Source organism: Microtus pennsylvanicus, chromosome 7 (genome assembly GCF_037038515.1).
Source record: "Microtus pennsylvanicus isolate mMicPen1 chromosome 7, mMicPen1.hap1, whole genome shotgun sequence".
Lineage (NCBI taxonomy): Eukaryota > Metazoa > Chordata > Mammalia > Rodentia > Cricetidae > Microtus > Microtus pennsylvanicus.
In genome coordinates, this window is record NC_134585.1 from 20,965,976 (window position 1) to 20,980,194 (window position 14,219).

Consider the following 14,219-nt stretch of genomic DNA (forward strand, 5'->3'; position numbering starts at 1 on the left):
TCCCCGCGTTTCCTTTCCTAGCACGGTTACATCCTGAGATGTTTTCCTGCGCGTTTCTCAGGATGATACTCTGAGCCAGCAACTGCAATCTTCAGGAGGTCAGCTGTGCCCACTTGCAAAGGCTCATCCCAGCTGGGCTAGTGAACTGTTCCCTCTCCTCCCAGCAGGGCTGGGGAGGTCACATGACCCTCACCTGAGGATCTAGCCTCTCCCTCCCACTCGCAAAGGACCCCAGCAAGGGGCTGGGAGATACAGGCCAGCAAAGACTGAGGCCCGGGGGATTCCATCTCTGCCGCTACAGGACAGTCATCGTCATCGCCGGACAAAGCCTTTTCCGGGGTCACGTTTCAGGAGGCCACACCCACACTCTGTAAGTAACCCCTCGCTTATGCTCTGGAAGTAATGCCAACAGCTCACTGGTGCCCTGGGAGAATGATGGCGTTGTACCTCAGTTTATCTTTGGAAACTTAGGGAATGGGGAGGAAATGTTTATGTGGACCACAGGGAAAGGATTTTTAGCAACACTGCTTTTCCACGGAGCTATTAACTCTTCTGAATTCTTCTGAATGTCTACGAGATACTCTGTTAGGTACCTGTGCCTAAATTTAAATGGCCTCACCTAGCTCCTTATCAATGGATGGCTTTTCTTTTTCTTTTTCTGGTTTTTCAAGACAGGGTTTCTCTGTGTGTGGCTCTGGCTGTCCTGCCTCTGCCTCCCAAATGCTGGGATTAAAGGCGCGTGCTGCCACTGCCTGACTGGACCTCTCTTTGATTGGCAGCATCGCTGCCTGCTGGGGGTTCCTGAAGATGCACACAGGCAGAGCCCTTCATCAGTTGAGGATCTGGAGACGCTGTCCTGCCTCCATCAAATGGCTTCCCTTTCTGTTCTCCACCGTCGAGGGCACTGGTCAGTGGACTGGCTGAAGCCAGCTCCGGGCATTTTTTGTTGGTTTGCTTTGGTTTTATTGGTAGTGAGAAAACACTTGTGTTTAGCCGTGGCCACAGCCCAGCATAAGTCTCTAGACCGTCAGCGTGCCCTCTAAGACAATAGCAGCGCCACCCTTCAGGTCAACTCGTCCATCAGGTCGCAGGGAAATGTCCAGTTCTCCTCCTCGGCGGGAACACTGAAAGGCTTAAAGAGAACACAGAGTGGAGCCAATTGAGAGTGTTTCCCTGTGATTAACACAGCGAAGGATTTGTTGTTACAAACCCGCAACTCCTCCCAGGCCAGTTTCCAGGATAAATTTCTCAGGTGTCCATAGCGCCTCCCACCATTCTCCTGCAGACATAGGCCCACGTGCAACTGATGTGTGCACGCTACCCGGTGCTTTCCTTCCTGGGCCTTTTAGTGAGCCCACCTCAGCTCTGAATTAAACAGAGGGAGTTTGTTTTCTCATAACATATTAAAGCAATCGTATGTGCCAGGCCCACAAAAGGCATGACCTCAGATTTCTAGGAGCTCAGGAAGACATTATACTCATCCGGGATAGAGAAAAGGGATCGTCGGTCTCAGGAGTTACTTAGCAAGCTAATTGCATGCATCAAGCATGCTTACTGTATTAGAAATACTGTGTTTGGGGAAGCAGGGCTGGAGAGGGCTGGGAGTGGAGGGGCCGCTGAAGGGAAGAAGATTCAGGAATATTTCACATGAGGGATAATAGAAGATCTGCCATTTATTTATTTGTTTGTTTATTTATTGAGACGGTTTTCCTGTGTAACCCTGGCTGTCCAGGAACTAACTCCATAGGCCAAGCTGGTCTCAAACTCAGATATCCGACTGTCTCTGCCTCTGGGATTAAAGGCGTGCACCACCACCAACCAGTTCAGCTCTTATTACATTTTTAAGGAGCTAGTGCACGTGAGAATAGATAGTGGCCAAAATGAGGCCAATGAGGAATTTGCGCTGGGCATAGTATTACGCAATCCCAGCCCTTAGGGGGTCTGTGCAAACTGTAGGCCAGCCTGGTCTACGTAGCAAGACCCTGTCCCAAATAGTTAAGGGATGGGACTACGGCTCTATGTATTTGCAAAGCCCTGAGTTTAACACCAGGCACCCAAAGAGGAGGAGAGAGGGAAGCGACCGTCCTACCTCGCATCTCTCTCTTCCCAAGCTGCTGGGACCAGTAACTGCTCAGAACGGTGTGCGCAGCTCCTGAAAAGTAAGACGCTATGAGAACAGGCAAAGAATATGGAAGCGTGCGTCCCCATTGTGTTAAGTGATAAATCACCTAGCCAGTTCGACTAAACCTTAGATGATCTAATCCTAAAGTCAACCGGGCCGGGCCATAGCAGAGTGTGCAATAAGGATAGGAAGACAGGGTTTAGGAATCGGCTTTCCCAACTTGTCTACCAACTATGTCTTACTGTTTCTGGAGGATTAGACTCTAGGGATTTGCTTGCTTTTTTTTAGACACTGGTTCCATAGAGCTCAGGCTGGCTGGAATTCTCTATGTAGCTGAGGCTGCTCTTGAACTCTTGATCCTTCTGCCTCTGCTTCCCAAGGGCTGGGATTACAGGTGTGTATTACCATACCTGGCTTTGGTCTTTCATTTGGCTCTACCACTCCTTGTCAGTTCTTTCCCCTGGAGCTGGAGGTAGAGGCAGTGAGGAGCCACCTAACATGAACTCTGGGAATTGAACTCGGGTCCTCTGTGAGAGCAGCATCCGCTCTTAACAACTCCGTCACCTCTCTGGGAGCATTGTCAGCTCTCGATAGGAAATTCGAGACCTTTGTATACATTTTTCTATAATTTTCAGGGAACATAGCGTCTTCCTTCTACAGCACATACGGTAGCAAAGGAAGTCAGACACAGGGTCAGCCTTGTAGGCCTTGTGGACAAAAAGAGTGTTCCTTTCACCAGGGTTTGCTGTTTTTCAGTGTGCTGGACAAGCTTTCTATAAACCAAGATTAATTAATCTTGGTTAGCTCCTTAGTTAGTTGTGTGATTGTACCCTAGAAGTAGGTCAGAGACTACATATGAAAACAAACAAAATATAAAGTCGTGGCCAAGCAGTGGTGGTGCACGCCTTTAATCCCAGCACTCAGTAGGTAGAGGCAGGCGGATCTCTGTGAGTTCGAGGACAGCCTGGTCTACAGAGTGAATTCCAGGACAGCCAATGCTGTTGTACAGAGAAACCCTAAGAAAAAAAAAATGTATATATAGTCATGCCAGGCATAGTAGTGAAGGCCTGTAGTCCTACATCAAGATTCTTGGAGCCTATTTTGAGGATTTATAAGCTACACAGGGAGTCTGAGATTAAGCTGGGCTACATGAAACCTGTCTTGAAAAATGGAAGGTGGGGAAAAGAAAGTAAAAAAGCTGTAACTTATTTATAACTGGCTGAAAGTCTTCAGGAAGGAAAAAAGAAAAAGAAGGAAGTTCTCTCTTCTCACGCACAGGCAAACTTACTGAGCATTATGGGATGCTTTACCCAGGACTGGGCACTGAATGCTACAAGCCCTAGGGCCCCTCAGTCCCACTCTACCCTAGCTAATACAAAGACCTTCACCTTCCAGAAAATAATACACACAAAGTGCATTGCTTGTCAGTCTCACAGAAGCAGCTGTGTGCATGCATGCAGCCATGGTGTGCTGGCGAGTTTATGACAACTCGACACAAGCTAGAGCCACTAGAGAGAACCTCAATGGAGAAAAAGCCTCCACAAGATCTGGCTGTAAGGGATTTTCTCAATTAGTGATTGACGGGGGAGGGCCCAGGCCATTGTGGGTGGTGCTGTCCCTGAGCTGGTGGTCCTGGGTTCTATAAGAAAGCAGGCTGAGGAAGCCATGAGGAGCAAGCCCATAGCAGCTCCCCTCCATGTCCTCTGCATCAGCTCCTGCCTCCAGGTTACTGCCCTGTTTGAGTTCCTGTCCTGACCTCCTTCAGTGATGGACTACACTGTGGAAGTGTGAGCCGAATAAACCCTTTCCTTCCCTATTCGCTTTCGGTCATGGCGTTTCATCACAGCAATAGAAACCATAATATAAGTGGGGAGAGACTTAGTGGACTTCATGGATGCTCCAGGCTGGCATTTTCTCGAGTTTTACACAAGACATTGCTGAACTTAGTGTTCCTGCATTTTGTTTTTCTCAGAGAACTCAATGAAGATTCCAGAGCCATCCTAGCATTTGGAGCCTTTGCCTTTCATCTCAGAACCTCCTTTCCCTCAGCAGCCCTCTCCATCGAGCACCCCCATCCTTGGCTGCATAGATGACTATTCTCAAAGAACGTGTAAATACAGGGTGTGACTTTCCTGCCCTTCTTTGGTGTAGTTCTTCTGCTTCCAGCTGGTGTAAGTTCTACACATGTTGGCGCAGGTGCTCTGCTAGTGGAAGGTGTAAGTCTGTAACTCTGTAGCGCAGCGCTTGTCTAGCAAGCAAAGTCTGTGGAGGTAACTCTGTAGCAGAGTGATTCCCTAGCAAGCAAAGTGACTCTGGGTCTAATCCCCAGTGCTAGGAGAGGAGAAGGAGGAGCAAGTTAAAAAGAGGTGGAGACTGAGCATAGTTTATGTTCGTTGGGCATTTACCTCTGCCAGGCACTGTACTTCCCCCTGGGCATGTGCTGTGCTGACCTAACCTTCTGAGGTACCAGTCACATCACACAGATGAGGGATTGAGGCTTCTAGGGGTTGTCACCTGTCCAGGTGATAAGAACAAGGAAGGAGGCCTACAGAGCCTCCTTCTTTTCATTTATATATATATATATATATATATATATATATATATATATATATATATAAAATATATATATATATATATATTTTTTTTTTTTTTTGAGACAGGGTTTCTCTGTAGCTTTGGAGAACTGGAACTCGTTCTGTAGACCAGGCTGGGTTCGAACTCACAGAGATCCTCCTGCCTCTGCTTCCCAAGTGCTGGGATTCAACACAAGCACCACCACTGCCTAGCTGAGCCTCCTTCTTTAAAGCGTCTATACACAGAAGATTTCAGTGAAAGGGAAGAGGGAGAGAAAGGAAGATGAAGAACAGAGGCAGCCCCAGCCACTCAGTGGGCAGGATGGCAGGCGTCTGTGATCCAGCGTCTGGAAGGTAGAGGCTAGAACGGCAGGAGGTCAAAGTCATTCTCATGCTGAGTTGGAGACCAGCCCAGGTTACCTGAAACCCCATTTCAGAAAACCAAATCAAAGCAAGGCGTCTAATGCCACACAAAGGCTTTTGTTTTCGTTTCTTCCCCTGACACTGGGATAAAATACTGTGGCAGAAGCAAGTAAGAAGTCAAGAGTTTATTTTTGCTCACGGGTCAAGGCCTGGCCCTTCAGCTGCTCACCTCACACATCACAGGTTCACACATCACACAGTCACATGTCTCTGTCATGAGAGAACGATGCATGCAGCTGTTGCTTAGCCGCTCCCCTCCAGGATCCCAGTTGGGGAATTAAATTAAAATAGGCCTGCCCACTTGATGAACATAGTCAAGGTAACCCCTCAGAGTTGTGCCCAGAACCCCACCTCTCAGGTGGTTCTGGATGCTGTGGCATCTCAGCACCAAGCGCTCACAGTGTGTAGCTCTTTGTATTCCTCCCCTTCCCTGGTTAAGTCACCTCTGATAGTAAATGAAGAGTACCTGTTACCGGGTCTTCAGGCAAACCAATCCACGGTGCAAAGTACCGGGAGTAGAAGTCATAGTGGGGTGTCTGCCCCCCAGGCTCTCCTCTGAGAGTGAGAATGAGTCCTTTCACCTTCCCTGTCTTTTCTATTCGAGGCAGAGGTTCTGTGTTCACCCTCAGGGTCTCCAGAAAGGACCTTGAGCACAAACAGAACGGGTTCAGAATAAGTATTTTCAGATCACCCCCTTCACAGAATAGAAAGAGGCTGAGCTGTGCCCAGATGGCTCAGCAGAGGGAAGGGAGAGCCTGCCTCTGACATCTACCTAGGAAAACAAAGTGGTTGGACAGGCATGACGGTAGATGCCTGTAATCTCACTCTGGTGGCCGAGGCAGGTGGATCTCTGTGAGTTTAAGGTCAGTCTGGTCTACAGAGCAATTTCCAGGACAACCAGAGCTATATAGGGAGACCCTGTCTCAAAAGAAAGGTCAGTCATGTACTGGAGACAACACAGCCTGACTGAAGCAGAGCTGGGAATCTGGGTGCTGGCATGTGAATGGTTAAACACGGCATTTACCTGTCGTAAGAATCGCTGAGCCGGAGCAGGAGTTTTCGGGTATCTGGAGAGTACCGGATATCCTGGACCACGGTGTCACCTATGGCTGTCTGTGGAACAGATCGAGCATGCCTCAGAGGGCCAGCAAGATGGCTCGAAGAGTAAAGGTGCTCGCTGCCAGGCTTCAGTCACCCAGACTCAAATGGCAGGAGAGAACACACTCCTTCAAGCTGTCCTCTGATCTCCAACCTCCTGCCTAGCAGGCATGGAGCCATGGCACCGCACAAACCATGCAAAACGATGAGAGGTTCATGATCAAGCCGGAGAGAGCTCAGTGGGCAAAGTGCCTGCTTTGCAATCATGAGGACCCGAGTACAAGCCCCACAATCTGTGCTTTTGTTTTTCAAGGCAGGGCTCACATCCTATAGACCCACAGGCCTTCTTGCAGGATGGAGCTCATGTCTCACACTGTGCACCGTGTTAAGTGTCCATATGGGGCTGGGAAGGTCCCCCTAAGAGGGGACCTACTGCTGTGGTTTTGGTAAATGGCCATGAGTGTCACAACCTTCTGAGTACTGTGTTTATATCTATAGGTTAGCGTTGTGCTGTTCTCAGCCTTTGTCAGAGGAGCTCAGGTTCACAGTAAGTAGTGGTTAATGCAGGGACTCGTTCACTGGTCCAAAGCTGTCGGTCAGTGGCTTTTGAGGGTTTGGCCCTAACTGGGACATCTATTATTATCTGCTCTGAAGGTTCAGAGAGCACAATGAGGGGGAGGTGGGAAGAGTGTTGCTGATGTGTGTATGTGTGTGTCTATCTGTGTCTGTGTGTCTAGACATGATATGGCCACTGTACTCGTGGGCTCATGAAATCACAGCAGCTATGGCTATCAGCACAACATCAGACTGGTCAACATTTCATCATGGATGAGGGAAGAGCTCATGAGGTCCACAGCTTCCCTGACTGACTATTGGTAGATAACAGCAACTGAAGAAGGGGTGTCATTTTGTCAGTGGTCATACCCATTGCCCAGATTCCAGTAAATAACACCCACTACCAACCAGTAAGGAACTCTTTTTAAACTCATTGGGAAACACACACACACACACAGAGAGATACACAGACAGACACAGAGACATGCAGAGACATATAGACATACACAGAGACACACACATATCCACAGACACATACACAGATAGACACAGAGACAGACACACATGCACAGGGACACACACAGGTATGAGAGGTAGGGAAATGGTTGGGAAGAAGTGTTTCAGTGGGAGAGGGAGGAGGGTTAGGGGAGTAAAAAAGACTAAATTTGCTCTACACAGGTATGAACTTGTAAATAATTTTTAGAAGAAGAAAATTCCCATCTCTCCTACTTGAACTTGGATGGGCACAGTTACCCCAGGCTGATTTCTCCTTCCTGCTGCAGTAAACAGAAATTCAACCTTTCATTGTTCGAGGGGGCTGAGGGTGCCTGATACTGTCTTCATTGCCTCCTTCAGTTCTCTCTCTCTCTCTCTCTCTCTCTCTCTCTCTCTCTCTCTCCCTCCCTTCCTCCCTCCCCAAACACTCTTTCTTACTCCTGCCCTCTATGGAGGTTAAATGACTTGGGTGTGATGACATGAACATGTAATCCCAGCCAGCACTTGATAGGCAAGAGAATTGCAAGTTTAAGGCTAGCCTGGGCTACACAGTCATTACAATTCAATGGAAGTGACCAGTCTTACCAAATAAACACAATACTAACATTCTAATCTGAAATCACCTAGGCTTCCACTGCAATGCCTCCAACTGGTAGGCGACCCAATTTGGGATCCCATTATGTTGGAACACAGTCCAAGAATGGAGTCGTGTGAGGGGAATTCTGAGTGCTTGTGTGAATACTCCAAGAAAACAAGACAAGAGTCTTGTGACCTCAGTTTCTTCAAAACACAGAATTGCCAGGCAGTGGTGGTACATGCCTTTAATCCCAGCACGAGGGAGGCAGACTGGTGGATCTCTGGTTTGAGGCCAGCCTTGTCTACAGAGCGAGTTCCAGGACAGGCTCCAAAGTTACACAGAGGAAGCCTAACTCAAAAACCAAACCAAAACAAAAGTTGGCTATTGCCTGAGACTTTAGTCCACCTCACTTTTAGGCCCTGCTCTCCCAGGCTCACCCCGCCAATTAGAGCAGTAAATGACATCGCACCAGAGCTTTCAAACACAAACGACCACATCACAGGGCTCTAACTGGAGACTTTCCACCAACCTTTATCAAGTCTTCCACCTCATGGAAATCCTAGAAGAGGAAAAGAGATGCGGTCATTGCGGTCATTGCTCAACAGGAGAGCTGCGGCTCAACGCAGTTTGTGGATACAGTTGTGTGTATTAAGATGAGAGGTAAACACAGAAAGAGCTGACCTGGGGGAAGGCTGGGTAGAGAGGAAAGTCCAAGACAATCCCGTCCTCTGCTCTTCTGGCCTTTAGCTCCCCGCTCATAGTGGTGAAGGTTAGAGTGTTGTTTGTGTTCTCTGGACAGAGGAGGAAGCAAGAATCAGGAAAATAAGCTTGGTACAGGGGACTTCCCTAACCCCAGTGCTAGGGACTGAGTCTAGCACCACACAGATTCAGGGCAAGTGACCTAACACCGAGCTATAGTATCAGCCTATTTTTAAATGTTTTTTAAAAGATTTTCTATTTTATTTTATTTTTCAAGGCAAGACCTTAACTATGGAACCCCCATGAGCCTGGAACTTCCTATGTATGCCAGGCTGGTTTTGAACTCACAAAGAGCCACCTGCTCCTACCTCTAGAGTGCTGGTGGTGCGTTCGTGGGGTCCTAGCACTGGAATATGGAGGAAGATCAAGAGTACAGGATCCTCCATAGTTACATAGAGAACCCAGGGCAAGCCTGGAATACATAAATAACTATCTCAAAAAAAATACATATGGGAGCCTGCTGTGAGGACACACACTTTAATCCCAGCACTGGGAGGTAGAGGCAAGAGGATCTCTGTTTATGACCAGCCTGGTCTACAGAGTGAGTTCCAAGACAGCCAGGACTACGTAGCTCAGGGGATAAAATCCAGAACCAACATATATACATGCATCCATACAAGCATACATAAAATAAAATTCACATTACTTATCTTGTGAAACAGCACAGCCGCAGAGGCCAGGGTGGCATGACCACACAGAGGAACCTCACTCTCTGGTGTAAACCACCTCAGTCCAAAGCGGGAACCTTCAGAGAAGGGAGAGCCAAAGAGACACAAGTTAACCCACAGAGGCAAGCCTTAAGCTTCTGGCATTTTCTAAGTCTCTCACTGGTGTGGTTAACAGCAAACTGTTGGCAAAGGACAAACGCAGACTGGACAGACATCCACAGGCTCCCCGCGGCTAGGTTTGGAGCCGAGACAGTAGATTCTCCAACACCCTCCATTCGGGGTGCTATAGCAGAACTCTACGTGATGGGTGACCCTTTGAGGAACTATCTGTAATAGCCCCATGGCTTGGAGGTTGAAGGTCTAGGGACTGCCACCTACTGAGCGTCCTGTCACCGCATCAACACACGAGGGCGCCAAACACCCGTGTACCAGAAGCCCACTCCTGAGATACCAACCCGCCCTCACAGAGATGCCATTACTCCACTGTCTCCCATCAAAACCCACCTACCAATATGCTACCCCGGGGACACATTTTTCCCAATATATGACCTCAGGAAACCTTAAATTATAAACTGAGACTGAACTTCAACACAGCTTCTCCTAGATGAGCTAAAACCCACACGTGCTATCTGCCGGCAGATAACATATAAACATCTCCTTAAACCTCCCTCCGGAGATTCGGCTTCCACGGCCGCCCAGGAACCTACGAAAAGTGTGCATTTACTTTGTGTGAAGTTGTCGCTTGGTTGCAGTTTCCTGACGAAAGCCGTTTCGGAGAGGTTCATTTCCCTTGCGATCTGTTGATGGGCGTCTTCAGCCAGCGCCTTAATTAGGAAGAACAGGTTATGGAGACTCTGGAAGCACAACTCAGACTTCCTTGCTCGACCAACTACCATTAGTTAACAGGGCAGTTTACCCCTCGACTTATGAACTTCTAGTTACATCCAAGGATCGGGAGGCATGTTTGTGCAGACAGTTTTTCAGATACCCGGGCGTGAATCACAAGTGTGCAAAAGCCTACAGCAGTGGAAATCCAGAGGGTGGAGCCAGGCTCCTCGGTGTCGGTGGTGTGTCGTGCCCCCCCCCCCCCCCCCCGCACCCCTCGCCCCGTACAGGGAATCAACCCCAGGGCTTCCTACGTGCTGGGCAAGCAGCTCTATCGCTGTGCTGTGGCCACAGCCATTTTTAATTGACTAATTAATTACTTTTTCTTTGTAGACAAGTTCTAAGATGCCCAGGGGGTCTTCAATTTGTCATTCTTCTGCCTCAGCCTCTTAAGCAGCCAGGATTGGGGCTACTGCACACCCAGGCCTGGTTTGCTTTATGCTTTTCTTGAGACAGGGTCTTATTAGAGGGCCCAAGCTGTCCTGCGACTCACTACGTAGCCCAGGTTATCTCCATACAACGTAAACTCAAATCCTCTTCCTCAGTCTCCTAAGTGAAGAGATTTTTAGGTATGTGTCACCGCCTACTGTTTTTCCTCTAAATTTACATTTTTATTTTTATTTTTAAGATTTATTTATTATGTATACAGCATTTTGCCTGCATGTATGCCTGCACACCAGAAGAGGGCACCAGATATAGTTCTTCTTTTTGTTTGGTTGTTTCCAGACAGTTATCCTGTGTAACAGTCCTAGCTGTCCTGGAACTAGCCTTTGTAGACTAGGCTGGCCTCCAACTCACAGAGATCCTCCTACCTCTGCCTCCCAAGTGCTGAGATTATAGGCATGTGCCCCCAATGCCTGACAAAAGCCTATAAATTTCTAATATAAATTCAACTAGTTCATTTATCTGGGGAGGCACGTGTCTGTCACAGCACACTTGTGAGGTCAGAGGTCCACGTGCTGGGGGAGATTTCTGCTTCCACATGGGGACTCCCAGGGATTGAACTCTGGTCTTTGGGCTTGGTGCCAAGGAACTATACCTGCTGAGCCACCACTCTCATGCAAAAGAACTATTTATACGATGAAGATTTTTGGCAACCTAACTTTTCTAGGTACTGGAGATCAATTCCTTCTAGTTTCTACTGAATTTATTGCAAGTGCCTTATTTTCTCGATCCTAAAAAGATTTTTAAAAATCTTTTGATGATTACTTTGAGAGAGAGAGAGAGAGAGAGAGAGAGAGAGAGAGAGAGAGAGTGTGTGTGTGTGTGTGTTTGTGTGTTTGTTTGTATCTGTCTGTCTGCCAGTACACTTGAGTGTAGAGCCTTTGGAGGTCAAGAGAAAGAGAGAGAGAAAGAAAAAGAGAGAGAATGAATCTGCCTGTGTCTGGATTTGTACACACGAGTGCAGAGCTCCTGGGGTCGGAAGAGTATCACATCCCCTGGAGTTACAGGCAGTAGTAAGTGTGGTATAGGAAACGGTAAAGGCAGGCGTGGTGGCACACACCTGTAACTGCTCGGCATGGAGGAGGCTAAGACAGATGGAGTCTGAGGATAGCTTGGGCTACATAGGGAATTTAAGGTCAGCTAGGGTTGGGAATCAAGATCTTGCCTCAAAGGTCTCTCCCAACCTCCATGAGAGAGAGTCCCTAAAATCAGATACTAATGTACTTTCAGCCATATTTAGTATAAAACTAAACTTTGATGGCTATCCAGAAGCCTTGTCTGCTTTTTATAATTATTTGCATACCTGTTTATTTTTGATTTTATAAGATGGGTCGGTTTCTTCATGTCGCCCCAGCTGGTCTAGGACCTCCTCTATAGCTGACCTCACACTGCTGACCCTCCTGCCTGATCCCTAGGAACGTCAGCATAATAGGCATGAGCCCCAGTCCCTGCGGCTGCTACCTCTTTAATGGGCTCCAGTTGCCCTACGTGGGAATCTGTGCTTCTGACTGGGTCTAGGAGCAGCCATTCCTGTCATACATAACCTGCAGACATGACCATCAGCAAATACGACAAAGATCACAAGCCAAAGGGGCAAACACTCAGGGTGGCCTCACTTCTTTTCCAGAAGTCACAGGCTCTACACACATCTAGAATTTCAGGCAGGCCTGGCCCTTGAGAAGCGAGTACTTACATTTTCCAGGAGGCAGACGGCAGCAGGATTGCCCCGGAAAGCTGTTGCCGTGAATGCGTCTGCTATGAAAATTGGGAGCTTCATTTTCCTCCCCGTTCTGTCTGCGAGGTTGCTGCCTTGCTGGGAGCCTGCTTCACTTCCTGTTGTTAAGAAAAAGAAAAGAAAAAAAGAGTCAAAAAGTTAATGTTTCACTGGTGCACACAAGCACACAGTTAATGGGTCCCAGATACAAAGTCAATTATTCAACATAATTCCCCTTGAAGACAGCAATCCTCTAACTTTTTCAGTCTTTGCACTGAATCCCCGTTGCAGAGTCTCTCAGGGTTGGGCAAGTGATCACTTAGTGTGCGTAGAGCCGTAGCCTCCGTCCCAGTTCTGAAGGCAAAAAGGCTTCAGATCCAGCTCAGCTGCTAGTGTTGGCTTAGCATGCACAAAGCCCTGGATTGAAACCAAGTGGCCTGAAACAGGACATGGTGGCACATATCTGTGATCCTAGCACATGGAAACAGGCAGGAGGACGAGAAAGGTTCAGAGCCATCCTCAGCTACACAGGGAGTTCCAGGTCAACCTGGGATACTTACATAGTCTATGAAAGTTTACTGCCCATGTCTGATAGGTAAAACGTAAACATTGGGTTGTTTGTTGGTTTGTTTGTTTGGAGGTGGTTGCTTTGTTTCATTCTTATTTTTAGAGACTGGGTTTCCCTGTGTAGCCCTGGCTGTCCTGGAACTCTATAGACCATGCTTGCCTTGAGCTCAGATATCTTCCTGCCTCTGTCTCCCGAGTGCTGGGATTAAATTGTGCGCCATTACAAACTGGCAAACATTGGGTTTTCATCAGCAGGAAACAACATCAAGTCACCCTCTTCTTCTTTTTTAAACAGGGTCTAACTATGCATGTTTTATGGCCTGGATCTTAAGGCTGGCTTTGAATTTGGAGATCCGCTTGCCTCTGCTTCCCTAGTTCTGGGAATAAGGTCCTATGCTGCCACACCTAACTTCCCTTTCTCCTTTTGAATCTATTTAGCTGCTAAAAGAGCTTCTGACACACAGCAAATCTCTGCTTGATGATTTGAGTGGTAACATGCTCAGCACACATCTGTGGTGGGGAGGCAGCTTGTTGGTTCCCTGGCTGCTCAGTCCCGAAATAACCACACAGAAACTGTATTAATTAAATCAGTACTTGGCCCATTAGCTCTAGATTCTTATTGGCTTTTACATCTTAATTTAACCCATCTTCATTCATCTGTGTATCGTCACGTGGCTGTGGCTTACAAGGCAAAGTTCTGGTTTCTGTCTCTGGTGGGGCTACGTGGCTTTTCCTGACTCCGCCCCCTTTCTCCCAGCATACAGTTCAGTTTTCCTCACCTACCTCTATTCCCTGCACAGGCCCAAGACAGATTCTTTATTAACTAATGGTACTCACAGCATACAGAGGAGAACACCACATCACCCATCTACCCGAATAGTAGAGCCTGGAAGACAAAGAGGGGGGCTTGTCAGTGAATTACCATCTTCTGGGATGTGTCTCCATCAGTAGCATCGTTGTTTTGCCCGGCATTTCAGCTTGTTTATGCCACCTTTTGAAGATGTCATTGTAGATTGCCTTCATCCCAGCAGATAGCATGAATCAGCCTAGGAAGGAACAAAGCTTCTCTAATGGCACGTGGTTCCCTCCTACATGGCTGGGATGGAGCCCAGGTCTCACTCATGACTGCTAACGGCTCTGCCACTCAGTTTGTTTGCCTGTTAAATGGAGTCAGGATCTCGTCGTGTTGTTCATGTTGGCCTTGAACTGTCTGTGCAGCCTGGGCAGGCCTTCCACTTGCAATCCTCCTGCCTCAGCTTCCTGAATAGCTGGGATTGCAGGCTTGTGTCTCCAGACCTGGCAGCAGGTTTTCACAGATTTCATATGGAAGTTTGTGAGC

General features: G+C 47.9%; 1 protein-coding gene across 1 annotated transcript; it reads right to left on the reverse strand.

Annotated features, from left to right (window-relative positions):
* On the reverse strand, positions 1-12,683 carry LOC142853667 (phenazine biosynthesis-like domain-containing protein 1). The gene is made up of 10 exons (XM_075978857.1): positions 12,572-12,683; positions 12,293-12,432; positions 9,995-10,094; positions 9,249-9,347; positions 8,525-8,634; positions 8,373-8,402; positions 6,143-6,231; positions 5,585-5,763; positions 2,090-2,152; positions 1-1,132 (listed from the first exon to the last, which is right to left on the reverse strand). The coding sequence occupies exons 2-10, from the start codon at positions 12,374-12,376 to the stop codon at positions 1,020-1,022; spliced, it is 867 nt and encodes a 288-aa protein (XP_075834972.1). The 5' UTR covers positions 12,377-12,432; positions 12,572-12,683; the 3' UTR covers positions 1-1,019.
* Positions 12,684-14,219: the final 1,536 nt, after the last annotated feature.

Coding starts and splice junctions, on each gene's coding strand:
- LOC142853667 (XM_075978857.1), bottom strand. CDS start 12,376: ATGAAGCTCCCAATTTTCATAGCAGACGCATTCACGGCAACAGCTTTC. Junction 9,348..9,994: donor AAGCGACAACTTCACACAAA/GTAAATGCACAC, acceptor CCTTCTCTGAAG/GTTCCCGCTTTGGACTGAGG. Junction 2,153..5,584: donor GCCTGAAGACCCGGTAACAG/GTACTCTTCATT, acceptor CTTACTTTTCAG/GAGCTGCGCACACCGTTCTG.